General features: G+C 40.5%; 1 protein-coding gene across 1 annotated transcript; it reads right to left on the bottom strand.

Moving 5' to 3' along the window:
* Nucleotides 1–1,304: 1,304 nt before the first annotated feature.
* CFAP221 (cilia and flagella associated protein 221) lies at nt 1,305–20,634 on the bottom strand. The gene is made up of 25 exons (XM_059476162.1): nt 20,525–20,634; nt 18,842–19,023; nt 18,325–18,425; nt 17,258–17,344; nt 17,057–17,152; nt 16,072–16,172; nt 15,032–15,135; nt 13,974–14,133; nt 13,391–13,511; nt 13,193–13,304; nt 12,865–12,973; nt 12,046–12,133; nt 11,457–11,546; nt 10,501–10,596; nt 9,195–9,285; nt 7,494–7,621; nt 6,959–7,039; nt 6,446–6,553; nt 6,174–6,332; nt 4,555–4,713; nt 4,075–4,169; nt 3,434–3,523; nt 3,112–3,231; nt 2,302–2,331; nt 1,305–1,717 (listed from the first exon to the last, which is right to left on the bottom strand). The coding sequence occupies exons 2-25, from the start codon at nt 18,975–18,977 to the stop codon at nt 1,594–1,596; spliced, it is 2,586 nt and encodes an 861-aa protein (XP_059332145.1). The 5' UTR covers nt 18,978–19,023; nt 20,525–20,634; the 3' UTR covers nt 1,305–1,593.
* Nucleotides 20,635–21,598: the final 964 nt, after the last annotated feature.

A 21,598-nucleotide genomic window follows, 5' to 3' on the forward strand; every position in this document is an offset into this window, starting at 1 on the left:
TTTTAGTGCAAGATAATGGATTTTCTTACCTTCTCTGAACACTGAAACCTGGCCCCTAAAAACCTTAAAACATAGAAAGGAGGATGACTTCTCAGAAAGGGAGTTGATGTCTTTGAAAGGTCAGTGTCTTTCGCTGGACAATGGAGAAGCATGATTAATTTCCATTGGGATGACCAGGAAACTGTTCTGGAGAAGGGAGGCAGTGTGATACTGCTGGAAGAAAAAGAGATTAACTTTGTTTAATCACTGTTGTTCTGGGACACTTTTTACTAGACTAGATATTTAGCTGATAGATAACAGTTCCAAAGAATTATCTGTTTGATTTACCTAAGCAGTGAATTATGAACTGTGAATGCTTTCACTGTAAACTCTGATAATGCTTTTGTCATGGTCACGTTAAAAGACATACTCAACTCTTAGCTCATCTCTTAAAAGATCAACTGCTTCCCTCAGAACTCCTAGATGAAAAAAAACAATGTGTACAAGTTCAGGCAGTTGTTTGTAGTCAGAGAAATCTGCAGATATCCAGACCTGCATTCTGAACAATCCCTTGTCAATTAGACAGTTAGCAGAAACTTAACAGCTTTTTATTTCTTTGAAGTGAGCAGAGATCGTTTGTAGCTAGTATAGTACAGGCTAATCTACAGCTTTTTCACCCTGCTTTCCCATTTTCTATCTCCCTGGGCTTTTTACAGCTTGTCCACACTGATCACTCTCTGAAATAAACTTCTTTTCCTAGGTGCTTTAAGTATGCCTGGAAAGAAGCATGGCTCCTAGGAATGCAGTGGGTATTGCTGCAATTTCCATGTCTTTTAGCACAGAAGATTTGTGCTTTTCACCACAAACAGCCTGGACCACTCTGTAAAATGAGCAATCAATTCACTATGGATAAAAACAATTTTGTCTCAAGTCCAGCTTGCTGACAAGAAAGTAGGAGACATCTCAGCTGCAAGATGATATGCCGAGAAATCTCCTTTCCTAGGAAATACACCCAGAGCATTACAGGTTTCTCATGAGGCTCTGCCGTTCATTCACTCAACCCATGCATGCTTTTGCCAAGACCCGTGCACTGAATTAAATCCCTGAACAGCCAATGAGACTTGTTTGGACATTGTCTTTGCAGACAGTAATGGTGTTCAAGCCTTCCTTTTCCTTAAAAATATCAAATATATGGCTTACTGTCAAGTCTGAGATTTAGCAACTTACCTGCAAAAATTCAAGGACAGGTCAGAACTAAAAAAACAAAATCAGAAAATTTTCGTCATGAGGTCTTTTCACATTTTATTTGAAAACTGTGGGCTGTAAACTAATTACCAAACTATTTACATGGTGGTATTAAGGTTTTCTGGTCCTTCACACCACAACAAAATAAGCAGGTCCAAGGATGAGGTTTCTCACTGGAGTGATTATTGTGTTTGGGGTAGTGAGCACAGTGAGAGTCCTTGACAGAGGTGGCATTACTGGTGGTTCTCTTCTCTTTGCATATGAAGTTGCTGACCTCACTGAACAATAAGTAAATGTAGCTGGGACAGGAGAGGCCTCATACATTAACAGGATAAGCAGGGCCAGGCCATGAACTTTGTAAAATAATTTTTATCCCAGAATAAGGGTTTTATTAAATGCTTTCAGCTTCAATGTCTCCAGATGTTTTTGAATTTTCTCTCCCATCTCACTGTTCTGGAGTTGAAAATGTCCATCTGGACCATTTTGTTGGTCTCTGCAAGAAATTTAAAGCATCATTTGTATTTATAATAATCAGGGAAAATACTTAGGAATGTCTTCAAAATCCAGTGAAAGAGGCACTAGTGATTTCTTTTCTCATAATGAACACAGGGTATTCCATTACTGATGCAGAACTGAAAAGGCACTGAAACTGGAAAGAACACTTAACTCTTGGTTTGGCTAGTCAGAAAAGTTAACCATCTGACAGGTAACACAAACTGATTATTACATTTTATCCATGTAGGGACACAAGCTGTGATTGCCAGAACAAGGGCAGCCACATGAAAACCTGGTTTGCCTTAAGGACAAAACTGCTGTAGAGAAGCAATATGTTCTCTGTCACCCAGTGAAACACCAACCCCTCAATAACAACAAAGAATCTTTCGGTGACAAAGGATTGGGACTTCATTGTTTGCTAAGAAATTTTTGCTTCCCTCTTTACAAACCCAAAATAATAGGGAAGATTTCAACAAGTAAATATCAACACCCAGAGTTGTCTAATATTGAAAATTATTTTAATTTTTTTTTCCTGAAAACATCTAAGATTTAAGAAAGAAAGAATGTTATAAAATGACTTACCCAGGGAAAGCACTATCCAGCCCTATATCACTGTGGGAGAAAAAGATCACTCTTTAGTTACTCAAGCTGTCCCAAATCCCCATGTTCTAACAACCAGTGTCATAAAATGTAAAAACCAGCACCGAGTGCAACATATCTATATTTTTACAGAAAATTCTTCCCGTGCAAAAGTAAAGCAGACATTCAAATCTCTTGATAGCTCTGAAAGTTTGAGGTTATCTTGAACATCCTGGTATCTAAGCCCCATCATGGCAACTTTAAAGAGGGGATAACTGTTGGACAGAAATGAATTCACTTGCTCCAAGGTTAGAACTCAGCACTTTTACCTGTGTTGCTCTGCAACACTTGCCACCCACACTGCCTGCTGTGGTGTGAGCTGGGAGAGTGTGAAGTTTGAGCTGAGCAAACATGAAACACTCCTAAGAAAAGCCAGAGAAAAAAGCACCATGCCAAGGGGAAATTCTAAGGGCCCTTTTCTCTGCCAGCATGCATAAATATCTAACCAAAAGGGTCAATGAAAAGCAAAAGTCGCTGGTCCAAGAATGTTGAACATCTCTGAGAAAGCAAGCAAACTGCCTCGAGTGTTAGATCATGCTGATATAACCATAGTCAGAGATCCAGGCCAATGCTTTCTGAAGTAAAATCCAGAGACTGAATTTGCAGTGCAAATTTGCTCAAAGTACGAGGTCTGCATTGCACTTGTGATGGAGCCCCTAGAGCACCTCAGTATGACTCTATGCAATTCTGAGAAAACTTCTGATGCTTGACTTTAGATTCCATTTCTCTCTTGTTATTTCAAAATATACCTACCTTTCTATTTTTATTGACTGTCCTTCATATTCTTCTGAGAGTGCCCCCTCAACTTGTGGAAATTCAGCTTTCACCATCTCTGGAGTAAGAATCATGTTGAACGCAGCTTCATCTGTCTCACTAAAATGAATAAGATGATGAACAATTTGCCTTTGTCCTTTTGAAAGTGTTTTTTTAGCCAACAAGAACAAAAGTATGTTTTATGCAAAAGAGACTTTGTGCCTTTGCCTTTGAGGATCTCCTGGAACAGGTTTTGACACATCCATACAAGTGGTTTAGACACAGTCAATAACAGCATGTACAGAATAGAGGAGAAACTTACTGGTCAATTATGTTCTCCTTGTCTCTCTCAGGCAAGTCATTCAGCACTGGTGGTAGATCTGCTGGAAGCAAATCTGAACTGTAAGGATCCCTGTGATGGAAATTGTATTAGTTTAATGTATTAATACTAATGGTATTTTCATATTTTGAAGCTTCACAGCAGTTGCAATTACAATGAAGATGATGTACTTTTAAATATTTGTGGAAAATCTGGCTGCACCAGAAACTGCTGTGATATGAGAGAACGTGAGCCTGAGAGATGTTGGCTAGCACTGGGTGCAAGTGTCCATAAGTTAAAGGTTTTACAGACAGAGTTTGTACCTCCTGAGGTCTTCTAGGACTGAGTCAACAAGCTTTCAGGAGAGATGTTATAGAAAGCCCAGACTGGAATTCTCCTTCCTGGGACAGGCATTTCTTTTAATGATATTGCTCTTAATCCACCCTTCTAGGAGTTCAGTAGGAGTTTATTTCCTGTTGGTTTTGGATTTCTGAGCAGCAATTAATTCCACTTGTAGGCCCACTTTCACTTGTGGGACTAGTGGTATCAATATAGCTATGGGCAGCAGAAACTAGGATTTGTGTTTTCAAATTCTTTCAAATCCTCTTTCAACAGAGGATTTGTGTTTTCAAATTCTTTCTTACCTAAGTACTGTATTTGACAATATGGGAATGTTAGAAAAAGTGGAATACTCCACTGGTGAGAATTTTCTCCATTCCATTACTCCACAAATCACTTCCTGAAATGACAAGTGATACACAATCAGACCTCCAATATATAATGCAGAGAGGCTTACAGGACAGAGCATCTTGGCTGAGAATTGAATCTGGGGAGCTGAATATATTTCAAAGATCCTTCCATCACTGTAAGGACATGAAAATACAACAGTGAACACATGGAAAGAGCAAAGAAACATGAAGGCATAAGTAAGAGACATGGGTAAAGCCTAAGCAGAATTAGTTATTCTGGCCCATGTACTGACTATTTAGGTGCATACATAATTTATATTTGAAAATATTTTCTATCTAGAATGACTCCACCTTCCATTTTGATTCCTTAGTGCAAGTTTTCAGGAAGAACATACCCCAGACAGGTACTCATACAATAAACCCAAAACAACATACCGTGTGATCCAGAAATTTCTTTTGTGTGACTGGAATACTGGATCCTCTGGGGCATTCCTTGGTAACAGCATATTTTGGATGAGGACAAAGATGATATTCAATATCTGATTCACAATAGGCCAAAGGAAGTAAAAATGGAACTAATCCTGGAATGGGGTTCTAAAAACAATGAAGAGATTATTTTAATAAATTGCTCTGAGTACCATAACAAATCTAATTAATGAACTTTCAGTTCTTACAACTAATGTAGTCTCCTCAGATTCACAGCTTTGTCTTACTCTGACTGCTCTGTTTAGTATGATCCTTCACTTTCTGTATCTTCCCCTCATCCTACAGTGTTGTCTGATTTATTCATGCTCCCAACTGTCTAAAATACAGCAATTTAGCTGTTGTCTCCCAGTCTGGAAGAAAAAAACTATTGCCTAATTATTCTGAAATCCATTGCTGATTCTCTGAATAGTTCAGAATCCAAGAAGGGAAAATGGACTTGCTATGGTGGAAGCCACAGCACACATGGCTTCACATTTTGCCATCCATTTCCCTGCATTAGCATCTGTTTCTGGACAAAGCCCAGTGCTGGGCAGTGTGGGATCAAGCTGTGCCTGGCTCTCACACTGCTGTGACAGAGGGATGAAAGAGATGCACAGAGGAACTCATCAGCACGTCCACTGGAGTCCTAGCTGTGTGTGAGGGGGACAAATCTGCATCAGAGATGTTATGCCAAGGTCACCAGGCCAGCACAGTGGGCAGGGCTGGGAGCCAGAGCCACCCCCAGCAGGCACAGTGCCATGCTGGGTGGGAGATCTGCCTGTGCCCATGCACAGCCCTGCACTGAGCCCTACAGCTGTCTCTGCCTGCTCAGAGGCACCTCCAGAGCTCCAGGCTGTGCTGCACTGGGGGAAATACCTCCTGCAGCTGTGGCACAATCTACATGACAACTGTAACAGAAAACCCTCCCATTCAAGAGGCAGTGATTTTTTGAATCTCTGTGCCTAACAGCTTGGGAATGTGGTTTGGGATGCTGTGAGAACTCTTAGAAACTGTAAGCAGGATGCAATGTGAGTAGAGTTTGACTTCACTTTTCTGTTTACCCAAAGATTAGGCAGATCTGTAGTCACCTAGCTGAACAGCAGGAAAAGACTGCACCTATCCTACCTACCTGGGAAAGAATGTGAGGTTACAGATGGACTGAGATGCCAAGATCATGGCCTTTCCTCTAACATCCAAATGGGGAAACAAATGGAGAAGAAGGGAGGGGTTCCATGGTGCTCCCAGAAATCCTGTGATCATTGATCCTTTGTGGAGTGTCAGACTGGAGCAGTCTCCAGTTCCCTGCTTTCACTGCAATTTTGTCTTATCATCCCTCCCCTGAACTGATCAAAATCCACTCTAAACTGAAATAGTGTCCCTCTCAGTGGGATGAACTCTGGGATTCCTATCAGAGCTCTGTGATTCCTCTATATCAGAGCTTGCACCATGAAGGATTACTCTCACTCTGGATAGCTTTAAAACCAATCTGAGTAAGAAAACTGCCCACAAATTCCACATCAGGCTTCTGATGAAATAAGCACACTTCTGCTCCTTTCTTAGGTTCTTTATGGAAGCCAACTCCTACTCACAAAAATGCGAAGTGGGTTGCTCTCCCTTGGGTGGACTAAAGCTTGGGGAGGAACCAGGCTTAACAAGCTGATATCTCCTGCTGCTTCTTTGTCAAAATCTCTCCTCTGGGAGAGCTGCCCCTCAGGAGAAGGAGAAGGAGTCACTTGAATCAATTCATCCTTGAAAAACACAGACATCAAAGATTTTTAGTGTGTAGTAAATCTTTCAGTATAAAATGTTGGTGCAAAAATAATCAAATGTGGAAATGTGGGGTTGGGAGTGACTTTTTTACCTGGGCTCCCTGCCTCAGTGGTCGGGAAAGTTTTACAGGTTTGTAACTTGTGGCTGCATAGTGTGTACTAAAGGGCTGATACTTCATAATCTTGCAATGCTGAGGAACCTAAGTGCAAAGAAAAAAAGATATGCTGCAGAAAGTGACAATAATCACTTCTAGTTAACTCATAAATGGAGTGGAACATTTGGCTTTATCATGGATGCATCACATCTCCATGGTAAAAGACACTCCCAGGACATGGTACACAACCAAAACTTCGAGAAGCCATACTTCACCAGGAATTTGATCTTTGAGATACAATAATTTCAGCTAAGGTGATTCATCTCTGAATGGAGAGAGGGGAATATTGCTGGCTGTAAATTGGTTACTCATGGAAACTGGTGAGATTTGGTTTTAATAAAAGCATGCTAAAAATCATACAGCCTTATAAAAGCAACATTTTTACTGGGCTGTGCAGAGGCCATTTAACTGCACAGGAAAGAGAAACATGAGGCAGGTGTACTGACTCACCTTCAAGTCATAAAATGGAAGAATGTTTTCAACTTTCACGTCTACAGATTCAATAGGAACAGGGCCAAGAGCATCAGGTGCCTGAAACAGAACAATATTTTAAAAAAGTAATATGGTGGGCATTTTGTTTTGTATTGGCAGCAATCCATGAACACAGTTAATTGAAAACATATGGAAATAATTATGCAAATATTTACTTGTTACAGTTTGATATTTCTGTTGTTCTTTCTTGGACTCCAGCATTTCAGTTATTTTTGTCTTTGCTTCTGAAAAATGGATGTTAACTAACTCTGAGCATTAATGTATTGCTCACAATTCTAGGATACAATTAAGAGAATGAAAAAAAATTTTTTACTGTTTTCAGCAGAACCCTTAGTAAATCTGAGGTCCTGAATTAATTTGCCAGAACCCCAGAACACCAGTTACACTGTGAAATTTTAATAAAAGTACTATCAGCCCTGGGGCCAATGTTTTCAACAAAATTCTATTCTAAAAATTCTAGAGTGCTGACTAATATCTAAGTCACTGCACCTACCAAATAATTGTGTAGTTCATGGGACCTGTAAAAGGGGAATTCAAAAGGCAATATATCATCTTCAGATATTCTGGAAGAAAAGTCCTTATGTTCTTCACTCTTCTCTGCTTTGCTGAAACTCCTGCTTTCTGTCATGAGTGGAAACCAAATATTAAGATTTTGTAATGTATCTTAATACACTGTTTCAGAAATAGAATCAAGCCACAAAATGTATTTAACATTTTCCTAAACCAGGATGTCTAGAAATTTAAATATAAAAAGTAAAGTAATACTTCCTAAAGACTTTAAATGTCACATCTATAAAATATGAGCACAATACCTTGAATAGCTGACAGATTTAATTTCCCCTTTCCTAAAAAGACATCACAGCCCACTCCTTCCAGCATGGCTCACAGCAAGGCTGAGACAAGTCAGAGGCCTCTCTTACACTAAATGTCATTACACCTTCTATTTGCAGTATTTCTGCATCTCCTGCATCCTGGGAATTAAAAGTCCCTATTGTAGAAGCAGGAAAAGACCTAATATGGAACAGTGTGTCTCAGGAGCTGTCAAATTGTGTGTGTCTAGAAGGCAGTGGGAAATAGGAGACTCAAAATCTTCTCTGTCTCCTATTTACCCAACAGTGACTCCCATCCAAAGCCAGTTTTCTTCTATGATGTTAAATAACAAGTCACTTTTCCAGACCAGCACTTTCATTCCCATGTAAAAAAACCCAACTGATTAAAAACACTTCTATGAGAAAACAATGAGGACAAAAACTCAACCCAGTACTGGCTACCTGGCAATGTGTCTCATGGTTCCTACTGTCTCATTTCACTGAGTTCAGACCTCTTGCCTTCATCACATTCAGGTGTCTTTCCCCCTTCCATCCCCCCTGCAGTAAGCTCCTGTCATCCTGTGACTCTCACCTCTTGGGCTCCACCTGATCTGTTCATCTCCCTGTCTCTCACACAGTCCCATCTGTCCTTTCATTGCTCCTCAGGCCTACACACAGAACCACAGAATGGTTTGGGTTAGAAGGGACCTTAAAGACCACCTTGTCCAACCCTTCTGCCAGGGGCAGGGACATCTATCATCACATCAGGTTGCCCAAAGCCCCACCCATCCTGGCCTTGAACAGTTCCAGTGATGGAGTATCCACAGCTTCTGCCCTGTTATTAAGTAGATAAACTGCAAGGTTCCCAAGAATAGTTAATCACATTTCTTAAACATGGTAAATAATGTGTATGGAAAATAGATGTATCTTGACTACAGCCACTTCCACATTTTAGCAGGGTCTGTTGCCATTGGACAAGAAGTAATGGTTTTGAACTAAAATAAGGCAGTTTCAGATTAGATATAAGGAAGAAGTTTTTTGCAACAAGGATGGTAAAACACTGGAACAAGTTGCCCAAAGAGGTGGTGGATGTCCCATCCCTGAAAACATTTAAGGTCGGGCTGGGCAGGGCTCTGAGCAACCTGCTCTCATTGAAGATGTCCCTGCTTCTTGCAGGGAGGTTGGACTGGATGGCCTTTAAAGGCCATCCAATCCACTCTATGCCTCTACCTTGTCAAACTTCTATTTCTTTCTGGAACACTCCTTTATAAGAACTCTGCACCAGACACACTGCACCAGACAGGTAATGCACTAGACACACTGCAGCACAACCTGAATTATCATAGCCCATGGCCAAAATATCAACTTGTTCTTCTAATCCTTACCAGACCCAGAGCCTTCCTCCAGACCTCTGGCCTCCCTGGGCAGTCCACGCAACAGAAGCAACAAACGTTTTAGACGAATCTGAACCAAAATCTGAGAGAATGATTTTTAAATTGAAGTCAAACACCCTAAGATTTGCAGCCATAGAAATACTGTATATGTTACACCCGTATTTATTCTCCAGAGCTCACTCAGACATCTCTATTTGAGAATTTTTAATATAGTTTTCTGTTCAGAGAAAGTGGGAAGGAAAGATGTAGAACGGATCTCAACTCTATAATGACATTACACAAAAAATACAGTTAAATTTTTAAATTTAGTCTTACAGGTTAATCAGATTTTATTTTTTTTTTTGCTATGTCTTTTGCTTGGTGTTTACAGTCATATAACTAGCTTGGTGTTTACAGTCATATAACTATACAATCAGTTAACCAGGGCCATATTAATTTTTGTAGCTCTGAAAATGAGTAAACAACAACCTGCACTGTGTTTTTGCCCATACCCTACATGGAAAAAATAAAGAATCCTCAGTTTTAATACCAGATGGGGCCATTTGGTTACCTCTTTATTTGTACAATAAAAGAGAGTATTTAATTTCAAGACCTCAGTATTATTAATAGATTGAAGAATATCCAAACCGGACACTAGAAGAGCAGAATACTTCCCTCTTGCTTGTTCCATTAAGATTTACTGAGGAAAGAGCAGTGGTGATGTTAGATAATACTGAAACCAAATTAAATAAGTGGTTTTACTGATTAGCCTTTAGTTTCCAGGTCTATACCTCCCTTATTTGAATTTCTATCTGATGCTTCCCATGTTCCCATCATGCACCATTGTAAAGATCCTCTATCATCAGTAACCTCAGAGGAGTTGGAAGGTGCTGTTTTCTCCCTCTACTTTCCTTCTCCAGATTGTCTCCTTACAGAGAAATTGCTCTAAAGCTGAACATCTTGGTGGCTCTACATGGAATTCACTCCAGCTTGTTAAATTCTTTCTTGTACGAGGGGCCCAAAACAGGGTGCAGTACTCTATATGCATTTTTAAATCTTTTTTGTGCAGAAGTATTTTTTTTCCTTAAAAAAAAATTCTGAATTTATCTGCATTTGTTTAGTATCAATTGCAATATGAAAGATGAATTGAATACAAAACTTACTTCAGATCCTTATTTCCTGGTGAGGTAGGGGCACATTTATCAAGTTACCTAATCCCTACCTAGATGTGAACAGTCCTCCCATGCTGGTTGCTTGTTCTTTTATGCTGTTTCCCAGGTGTCATGCCCTCACACTGCATTCTGGTTGTTCACTTTACCTTGTATGCTGCTTGCTGGAATTTCCTGAACATCCTCTTTCTGCTGTCCCAAGGGTCATTATGGAGCAAGTCGAATGTGGGATGGACACTTGGTTGCTGCACAGTGTATTTTTTAAAAAGGAAACAGAAAAGAGAAAGGACAATCCTTTTTACAACTAGATAAGGTAGAATTTTTCTCCATCCCAAGTCACACTTTGACCTGAATACGTATGTTATTTCTAAATATTGAAATTGGTCCAGTGAAAATATTTGCAGCATTGGCATCTAACCAGAAACCTTCACTGCAGGGCTTAGTGGGAGGTAATCACCAGGTATTTGCAGATGGAGTATGGGGAATGCAGAGATAGTGTGGCATGGTCTGCCTCCACACAAATGACCAACACAGACCAGAACTGCAGTGCACTCCATGGGCAGTTGGACAGCAAAGACAATGGACAGGGGCTCTAACAAAAACACACTTTATCTTGTACAGACATGAAGTTGAAACAGCTGTAAGGACTCAAATCAGGCACCCAGCAAAACCAGTATTCTTTCTCAAATAATGGCACATACCCAAAGAAGAGTGAAAGACGCCAAAGAGAAGGGCAAAAAAATCTAAGTACCAGAAAGGTTCCTGTCAATCTGACCTGCAGGTAAAAGTTGGAAATCTTGTGATATGCTTAACCTTACAATGAGGCATGAGAAAGCTCCTGAGAGATCTTTCAGAAACAAGCCATATAAATCTTAGATTAGGCCTGCAGATTTCCACTTGACTCTCAGAGCAGATTAGAAGATGAGTTGTGCACATAGCATGGTGCTTGCCCTACCTAAAAGTAAAATGGGAAATAAGGCACTGACACAGAAACAGCAATATCAGGAGGAAAATTATTCAGTGTCAAACATCTATGGCTATTTGTTAGCTTGGGAGGTGATAATTTAGCATGCATATAGCAGGCTCTAGAAACATATGAACAAACCTGGTTAACATGCCGGGTAACACGTCTGGAGGAAACTTCTACTTCACCCCTCTGAAACTCCTGTTCTATGATAGGATCTCCTCTTTGGAGCTAATTTAAAGAAAAATCACATTAGCACAAAGCATCCAGTGAATTATTTCCTCCCTTACAATTAGGGAAACTCACAATGCAACATTCTGGAGGTGTTTAATGAAACACAGACTTCATTCCCTTTTAGGGTGTGATTATTGCAACCCTTAAGCAAGTCAAAGAAAGTAAAATAATGTCTTTTCAGGTCTGAGTTTCAATCAAATCTCTGTCCTAATGAAACATGGGTGCAAATCTGCTCACTTGGGCAAATATTGTTACATTTCTCATAATACCTTACCCTTTTCTCTGTCTACCTTCAAGACAAAAACACCCCTGAAACAGTGATGCACAGGCACAATAAAGATATGACTGCAGTTACAAGCACAACTACCCCAGGTTTGCATTAATTAATGAAGAAAAACTGAACATGTAGAGAGCTTGATACATTCACAGTGCAGTGCATAATATGAAAGTATAAGTGTGATTTTTAAATTAACAGAAAAAAACATCAAAGACTAACCCTGTATTGCTCTTCTTCCCTTTGTCGGCTTTCAATAATCTCTTTTTTAAGCTCTGCAGAGATTGGATCACTTCCCTTGTGAACTTGCCTGCATTTACAGTGGAGACAAGAAAAATGCTTCACTTAATGCACAGTTTGCTTTATTCAAAGGCAAGCAGACTTACTCCCCTCTTCCTGAGGTGCCTAGGTGTCCATGACATTCATATGAGATGATCTGTGGATTTCAAATGAAACCATCATGTGCTTAAAGATCCAACTGTGATCTGCTTTGCACCAGTTGATGTACAACAGAATAATAAAATCATTAAGGCTGGAAAAATCCTCTAAAATCTTTGAGTCCAGGCATAAACCTAACACTGCCTGACACTTCACTAAACTATATCCACATCTATCAGCACTGCATCTACATGTTTTTTGTACACTTCCAAGTGTAATTCTGCTCTTACTCCATTATTCATTTTATCCTCAATTTATTGACAGCCATGACAAAATCTTCCTTTGGCCTTAAGGGCACAAGATGAGATGCCTGAGAACAAGGTTAGGCAAACCAGGTTTTCAGCAGCTTTCTTTTTGAATGGAACAATAAGGCAATCAAAGTCCTCATTGGGTACTACTATGGATGCTACTGAGTCTGCTCTTAAGCAGGAGAGAAAAAAATAAATAAAACATCAGTAATTAAGGCTTAAACCAAATGTATTGAGACACAAAATGGCAGCATTCTGCACTAGTGGACATTGTATGCATCATTCATAAAGGCCTTGGTTAAGCAAATCCCAGTCTTGTTAACATGGTTAATTAACATGGTTTACTAGCACTTACCGCTTTAGATGATTTGCTTCCTCTTCCTGAACATTTTGTTTGACTTTTAGTTGAAATATAGCATCCTTCATCTGCCTTGTTTTTTTTCCTTCTTTGCCTTGGGACAGGGCTGCAGGAACATCAGAAAGCCATATCACACCTCAGTCTAGACTGGATTTTTAATTGTGAAAAACATCCATTAACATAACTGTACCCATTAATACATAGAGCTAAGGAGAGAGTTCTCGCAGAAACAACAGTCACATCACATCAGCAGTTCTGAAGCCAAGCTCCTCATCAGAGCTACAAATAATGCTAAGACCAAGTTTATGCTGCTTAATTACTTTACCTTCTTTTACGTCCTTTAACTTCAATTTGCCTGGTTCCTGAATCAAAACAGTAGCTACAGAATACGGATTTGACAAGTCTGTGGGGAATCTGAGGTTCTGGTATTCAATTTCCTATGAGATATAAATTAATAGGAAGAAACAGAATCATGGAAGATTTCCAGCCCAGAAAAGTACTTGTAATTATTATCTTTTCACACCTTTAGTTTTTGAACAGGCTTCGACTGTAGTTGGCTGAACCGGTCTCTTCTCCACAACACAGGTTTTCCAGACACAGCTTTTTTCTCTGGATGACTTTGTTGTTCATCAATATATTCTTTTCTAGATGTCAGAAGGACACATATTCCTTTCATAAGCATTCTCTAAATGACATATGAGTCTAATTTTTTCACAAAAAAATTAAGTACAGTCCAAAAGGCTCAAAGCCCCCTGCATCTTGCAAGGCCTCAACAATAAGAATGACAAGTGGGAATGATAGAAGCTGAGGATGCTCACATTTCTTTAAGGATATGTAACTTCTCATTATATTTATTTTGTTTGGTTTTTTTTTTTATTTAATGTAAATGAAGGATGTTCTAATCAAACAGTGTAAAAGAGCAGGTACATGTATCAACAGTAGAATTACTTCAGTGCATTGTAAGTCTCCAAAAAAACCAAAAAGATTTTGGTTTGCTTTTTAAGACTTTGCTTAAAAAGATCTTAGTAAAATTGTATTAAATCCTATAACATTAATATCTTTTAGAACTGGGCAAAACCACTCCAAGACCAGTCAGCCACACATACATCAGAGCCACATGTGGTATTGATGTTCCTGTGAATACACACACATAGGGTTTTGAGTGAAACTCTGAAATCTGTAACTGCATTGCCATTTGTGCTGTTCCATACTCCAGTGGGGAATACTTCACAGTTACTTTGACTTTTCCATTGGCTGGAATGATTCCTGTGATTAGAGGAAAAAACAATAAGAGTCCATATAACATGAGCCCACTTAAGTGTACTGGAACTCATTCTGGGCCACTTTTTAAAAACAACTTAATTGTTTGAATGGTGGCAGTAGGCATGGAAAATCTTTCTGGTCTCAAAGCATCTTCCAAAAACTATGTCTTGCTGCCAGATAATAGAAGATATTTTGCAATAGCAGAGAGGTTTGACAGTAGGGCTATAATATTTCATACTGCTGTGAAAATGACTGCCTGTTTATATGTAGAAATTCTGCACTTGCATCTGCTAGTCTTAAGTCTTTGGCACTTTCTGCTTTCATGGGCAAAGCATTTATAAACATATTCCTCTGAGCTTTTCCAAGCTAGGGGACTCATCTGGATTTGATGCATTACCTGTCTCTGCTTGACCTTATTTCCTTACTACTTATTCCAATATTTTCTCAAACACTTTAATCACCATTCAGATCCCTAAACATTCAGGGCCTTTCCCAACCTAAGTGACTGTATGATACTATGATTACTCTGAGCAAAATGGCTTTGAGTAGGAGCTGAAACATTTTAGTGCTTTTCAGATGGCCTTCAGCTTTAGTTTCCGGCTACCAAAATGTCTGACTTAAGTTTTACTGGGATGACCCTATTTCAGGGATATTCTTCTGGGAAAATAAAAGCTGCATGGACCATTTGGAACATTTTGGATTTTGTCAAAGCTGGGCATTGCCTAAAGAAACTTACAGCTAAGATGGCTATTTGCCATGAGGCTGAAAATGACTGGCAGCATTTACCTGCAAAAGCTTTGCCTGAGGAAAAGGTTTTTTCTGTACAGCACTGAATACACTGTCAAAGTAATTACACCTAATAAATACAGATTTAACATTTAGAATTTTAAAGTCAGTCTACCAAATGTTGGCTGGACAGTGAAGGCTCTGTGAGGCTGAATAATATCAATGTGGAATTCAAAATCTATGGGACAGCTGCACTGCAGGGGGATAACATACTCCTTACTGAAAAGAGAGAAAGGAAAAATCATGTTAATCAAAGTACAGTTGTTCATCAATTACAAGCTGGGAAATTGTATTATACACACCATGCACTAATTTACCTGCATTCAGAGGGGTATGTTACTTATTAATGTAAAAATCATAATTTCTCACTGTTCCAAAATAGCAAAATATTTCAGATCTTTCATCCCCCCAGGAAATAAGAGTTAAATCTTGATTTGAATGTTGGACATTACTTTCTCCTACTCATACATAATTTGATTATGGAAAATTTTTTAAAAATTACTTTTTAAAGGTTATTTATGCCCATCTTCAAATTCTTACAGACTGTAACATCTAGCAAGTACAAACAATGCAAACTGGAGCAACAATGAGTACAGAACCAGAAATCAGCCTTTTGCCATGGCCCTCCTCATGAAAGACAATGAGAAAAGCAAGTGCTGAAAACTTTCAAAACTCCAACACATCAGAATGACTGAACTTCAACCACTGTAGAAATAATGGTGCTGGGGCCTAATTTTCAGAAATCATCATAATTACAACTAATACAGCAAATATACTGCAAAACTAGGCCCTAATAAACAGAATCTGCCTTCTCCTTTTCCCCTTCTCAGTTCCTATTAACATCTCTTACAGATTAGTTTATGAGAACAGTCAGTGCTATATCCATGCAATAGACAAAGTAAAATGAAGTCTAGCTCATTAAATACTTTTAAATACAAGAAGCAAAAATAACCAGCCCATCTTCATATATGTTTAGCTTGCACAGCATTTATGTTATGGTGAATGTGCACCTGAAACTGTTCATATACGGAATTATTTTGCAGTCCAGGTGGTAGTTGAGTTTCTTAAGGCTTTCAACATTATGTTGTATGAATAGAGGAAAATGGGTTCGGGCATGTCTTGCAAAATGTAGACAAATGTCTGTCCTTAACTCACCTCTCACCAATTGATACATCAGACAGATTTATAAATGATGGAAATTCTACAACATTCACAGTAGGGTAAGCATGCATGGGAATAACTAAGGTATCATCTCCCTGCAAACAAACAAACAAAAAACAAACAAGGGCAAATATTTATAGCTTACAATTAGTAAATCATAGAATCATATAATGTTATGGGTTGGAAGCAACCTTAAGGATCATCCAGTCCCAACACCCCCTGTCATTGGCAGGGACACCTCACACTAGACTGGGCTGACCAAGGCCTTATCCAACCTGGCCTTGAACACTGCCAGGCTTGGGGCATCCACAGCCCTCCTGGGCAACTGTTCCAGGGTCTCATCACCCTCATAATAAAGAATTTCTTCCCAATATCTAACCTAAATTTCCTGTCTTTCAGTTTGTACCCATTACTGCTTGTTCTATCACTACAGTTCCTGATGAAGAAGTCCCTCTCCAGCTTCCTTGTAGTCCCTTTCAGATACTGGAAGGCTGCTATGAGGTCTTCATGTAACCTTCTCTTCCCCAAGCTGAACAGCCCCAACTTTCTCAGCCTGTTATGGAAATAAAAAGTTTCTCTAGTAGTTGGCCAGTAAGTGGGCATAAAACATCTTCAAAATTATCATTGTGTTGTGCCTCAGACCATTAATATTCCACCTGCTTTCAGTATCTTTCTCTCTTTCCATATTTTATACAAATTTCTAGAGCTCCTCTGAGCTGCTTATCTAAGTCATTACATCAATGTGCCACAAAGACTGATCTACTGGCAAAGAATAGCAGAATAAGTCATATAATCTTGCCTACTGCTCTGGGATGTTTGCAGAGAAAAATTTTTAATGCTTTAAGTTAAATACTCCAATCAAGACTCACTGGGAATAAACCTATGTGTCTCTAGAGGATTAACTAAACCTTTATCATTATGCTCTAATATTTGTTTTATTCCATTACAACTCTAACCACGTTTTGCAATGAATGCTCACCTCACAGTGAATTCGGATGCAGTCATAGTAATACCTCCACTCATCAGGGCAAAAATCAACAGTGACCACAAGGGACAAACCAGGGACAAGCCGGTGCTAGAAAATGACCCAAAACAAGAGAAAAGCCATGTAAAAGCTGCTTATATGGCACAAAACTTGTGCTGCATGCAAAGAGCAGAGTGAGGACTTTCTGGCACTTACTGCTTTGTTGTATTTGATCTGAAAATACATTGTCTGGGGTGGTATTATGTGAAGGTTTACTGCATTGGTAGAAATATTTATCAGCTTCTGCAGAACAAAAGAAAACAAAAACCACAAAACACTTTACAATATAAGAGGTCAGTTAAGAATACCAACTAAACTTTTTGTAAAACCTTCCATAGCAAGAAGTAACAATTTTTACTTTACATTCTAAATATGGTCTGAATTTAAAATAAAACTATGCAAAACTTACATCCTGCATTTTTATTCTTTGGAAACAAGTCCCAATTTTTAACCAAGGAGTAACAGTTAGTTTTGCTAGAATGATGCTACTATTGAATCAAATTCAGATGCTGTTTTGCTTATATGCAAAAGGAACAAATATTTTACTTGCAACAAACAACTTATTGATCACTTTTAGGGACATCTGAACCAAAAAGAATTACATAATACTTCATGGTTCTGTTTTGGTGTATAACCAACTGTGTTTTGGACAGTGATAGTTCAGCCTGCAAAGCCTCCTGCACTTGTTTACTTTCACTGCATTCAGAGAACCTAGTCCAATATAACTACCAACCTCAGTCTCAATACACTTAAAACATGAATAACAAAGGCACACAAAGAGAAAGCAGAGAGTAGAAAAGGAAATACCCAAACCATTCACAAGGAAAGGCAATCAAATCTATGCACTGAATTTCCTTTCTCAGAACAAATTGTTCTTGGCAAAAGACCAGAGGTGCTTTCAAAACTTTCCCACCAGTAAACATGTTTGCAGACACAGTGACAGTCCAAGGACATTTTGAAAGCAAGTCTCTTGAGGAGTTAAAGCCCAAATCCTCTATTCATGATGTGCAAGTCACATATCACAAACACTGATACAGACAGGGAGTATAAAGGAGGGTGATGCTCACAGCCTGGTACTCATCTCTTTGTTACCACAGGACCACTGAATTTAAGTGCTGCTTTTAAGAGCACTCCACAGGGCAAAGGCCTCATGACCACAAGGGGTCAACTCAGATTCTGCTGTCCTTTTATGAGCCCCAAGGGGTCCCTGCTCCAGAACTTACCAGCATCTGTTGATGATGTTTTCCAATTTCATACCCTCCATAGTGTAACACGGCAGGCTCAGGCTGCACAACCCTGCTCCTCTGACCCTCTGAATAAATCTCTACAGATCACAAAACAGGGAGAAAAAAAGACCAGAAACACACATGAGTGGTACTTGCATTAAGTAGTCTAGTTATTGTATACTGATTTATTAGCAAGGGAAAAAAAGAGATTATTTCTTCATTTAAAAAGGCATGAATTTATAAATGGAAAGTTATGGCACCATCCACTACCCCAGCAGATCCATGATCCTGCCACCAGTTCATCTCTTGGCATCATGGCTTCAACAAGCCACCCAAAACTTTAGGGCCAGCCAGGATCAGCACAGCCACTGTTTTTTTCCTGACTACCCCTCCCATGATTTAGGCTCTCAGGAAGCTGCAATTTAAGCAACAGGATGGGAGTTGCAAAAAAAATGAACCAAGTGTGTCCTAGAATTGCCACAAGGTTGGGAACAGTCAGAGAGCAGGAACTTACTTGATTCCAGCAGGTGATGGGGGACAGCAGGTCTTTTTTTAGGTTCCTCCACGAGGCTGCTCAGGACACTGGGAACTTTCTTCAAGGACCCCCGAGTGACTGTGATGTCTGGGGAGGCTGACTGAACCAGGTCCATGTTAGGACAGAAACAGGCTCTCAATGGAACTAAAATTCCTCAGTGTCTGTGGTCAAATGAAAACAACATAATGATCAATATATCTTCTTTCACACTGGTACTATCTGTTGCCTAAAACTGCCTAAAAACATTTAGGAGAGGCAGCTACTTTTTTTCCCTGCTGAAGTAGATGACTCTGTGTGTGCTAAGCACAAGGAGAGAAGGATTCCAGGAAACCTTGCTCCCACTGCAAGGCCTTTTAGGGGGCACCTGTTCTAAGGCTTGCTGGGCTTTTTTCCCTTTCAGGTCTGTACATAATATCTCTGTCTTCCTTCATGTTCCCCAGCAGAGAGGAAGGGAGCAGGTTCTGATAATTCCACTATCTCAACTGATTTCTGCAGATGTGTTCTTTCAATCTCTCCTGGGTGTTTGAGTTGTTAACTTGCAGATTAACTTTTAATTTTTAAATATTAATATGAGGGATAAGAAATCTGGCATTTGAATATTTCATTTGGATAGCATCATCTGGGTCATTTGTTCAGGGAAGATAACTGTAAACACAGAAAGCCACGGACATTACAGACCCTGTGTTAAGTATGCAGAGTTATCAGAACATAAACTTCTCTAATGACAAGTGAAAATTTTACATAATAAAGACACCAAGCATGAACCATCCACCAGCAACTATCATCATAAACAGAGCACACAGAGCCCTTGGCTCTTGTATGAACTGAAGAACTGCATGGAGACAAAGACACAATACTTTTGGAACAAATACTGAATTCAAAAGCCATGCTGGGATTTTCAGCCCTCAAGTAGGCAGCGCTCAACAGTTTCGAAGTGGAATCATTACTCCACCTCCCCCATTACATTTTATGGTCTCATCTCTGGTATTTGTTTGATTTTCCAGTCTGCTTTAGATCTTTCAAGCACAACTTGAGAGGTGCTTCAAGCTCATAAAATGCTGTTTTGATTTATGGTTTTGTACAGTATTAAATAATAAATAAGCAAGAAGCTTAAAATAATGTGCTAGGACCCTGGCCTTCATAATATTTTCCACTCAATAACACCAAGCACAAATTTTCCACTCACAACAGAAAACCTGCAAGAGGGGCTGCATTATTGTGCACAACAGTAAATTCCTTCTGATGTAGCAAGACCAAACTCAGACAAAAAACACTGCAAAAAAAATTCTAAACATAAGGATAAAGCTTACATTTTTTCCACTTGTGTTCTCCAACTTTAATTTACACCACTGCCACCCTCCTTCTCCTGGTCAGCATTCCGCCTCAGGAATGCAAGGTTGGAAAAGGTGTAGGCAGACATAAGTCTCCTCAAAGGATTCCTGGTATAACCTTTTGAGTAATTTACAGTGACGGTGCCATCATGGCTCACCAACTTCAATAACACACTGCGCGTTGCTCAAAGGGCTAACACAGGACAAATCCTTAAGGTCCTGGAATAACGGAAGACCTGATGTTCTTAAATTTTCCACCTGTGTCTTTCAAGACTTTGCGTGTGTGTGTGAGTAGAAATGGGAAACCTTGGGAGCCCATGGCAAAACTCACCCCAAACGCCCTCAGACCAGGTTATCGCCCTTCTTGCCAGCGCTCGGGCTTTCTAATGCCTTATCGCGTCTCGGAGCTCCTCGCACACCTCACCACACCGAAGGACGCGGTGCAAAGCCATTACAGCTGCGAGAGGCTGGAAAAGGCATCGCTGTGCACAGCCCGTACCTGCCGCCGCCACAGCCCCCAGCCCGAGAGAGCCCCGGCACAGCCCGGCTGTCCCAGCCGGCCCACCCGGAGCCCCGGCACAGCCCGGTTTTCACTGTCAGCCCTCCCGGAGCCCCGGCACAGCCCGGTTTTCCCTGTCAGCCCACCCGGAGCCCCGGCACAGCCCGGTTTTCACTGTCAGCCCTCCCGGAGCCCCGGCACAGCCCGGTTTTCCCTGTCAGCCCTCCCGGAGCCCCAACACAGCCCGGTTTTCCCTGTCAGCCCTCCCGGAGCCCCGGCACAGCCCGGTTTTCACTGTCAGCCCTCCCGGAGCCCCAACACAGCCCGGTTTTCCCTGTCAACCCTCCCGGAGCCCCGGCACAGCCCGGTTTTCACTGTCAGCCCTCCCGGAGCCCCAACACAGCCCGGTTTTCCCTGTCAGCCCACCCGGAGCCCCGGCACAGCCCGGTTTTCCCTGTCAGCCCACCCGGAGCCCCGCGGCCCGGCCCGGCCCGGCCCTCACGGCGGCCCCGCGGCGGTCGCTCGGCAACGGGGCAGCCGCGCTGGGCCGCGCCACTCGCGGCTGGGCCGGGCAGGATCCCAACAGCGGCACTCTGGGTCCTCTGACGGCGAAAAGTACAAAAAAAAAAAAAGAGTAAAAAACACCCCCCCTTCTCTCTCTCTTTTTTTTTTTTTTTTTTTTTTTTTCTTTCCTTCCTCCCTTCTCCCCAGTAAGCATCGTTTTCAGTATTCCCAGTGTGGCTACAGACAGAGCAGAGGCACTTCTTTCCCTTTAAAAACTCTTATCTATTAACACCTGAATTGTTCTTACTTGGTTCAAAACAGATTTTGAAAGTTTTATTACAATATTGGTTTTTTTTAAAAACCCTCTTTTTCGCTTTCCCTCCCATCTCCTTTCTCTTCCTC

Source organism: Ammospiza nelsoni, chromosome 7 (genome assembly GCF_027579445.1).
Source record: "Ammospiza nelsoni isolate bAmmNel1 chromosome 7, bAmmNel1.pri, whole genome shotgun sequence".
Classification (NCBI taxonomy): Eukaryota; Metazoa; Chordata; class Aves; order Passeriformes; family Passerellidae; genus Ammospiza; species Ammospiza nelsoni.

Excerpts from the sequence above, each read along its gene's own strand:
- CFAP221 (XM_059476162.1), bottom strand. The coding sequence starts at position 18,977 with ATGGACCTGGTTCAGTCAGCCTCCCCAGACATCACAGTCACTCGGGGG. Across the intron at positions 16,173-17,056 it reads GCATCCGAATTCACTGTGAG|GGAGATGATACCTTAGTTAT; the intron begins GTGAGCATTCAT and ends GTTTGTTTGCAG. Across the intron at positions 1,718-2,301 it reads CTGGATAGTGCTTTCCCTGG|AGACCAACAAAATGGTCCAG; the intron begins GTAAGTCATTTT and ends AATTTCTTGCAG.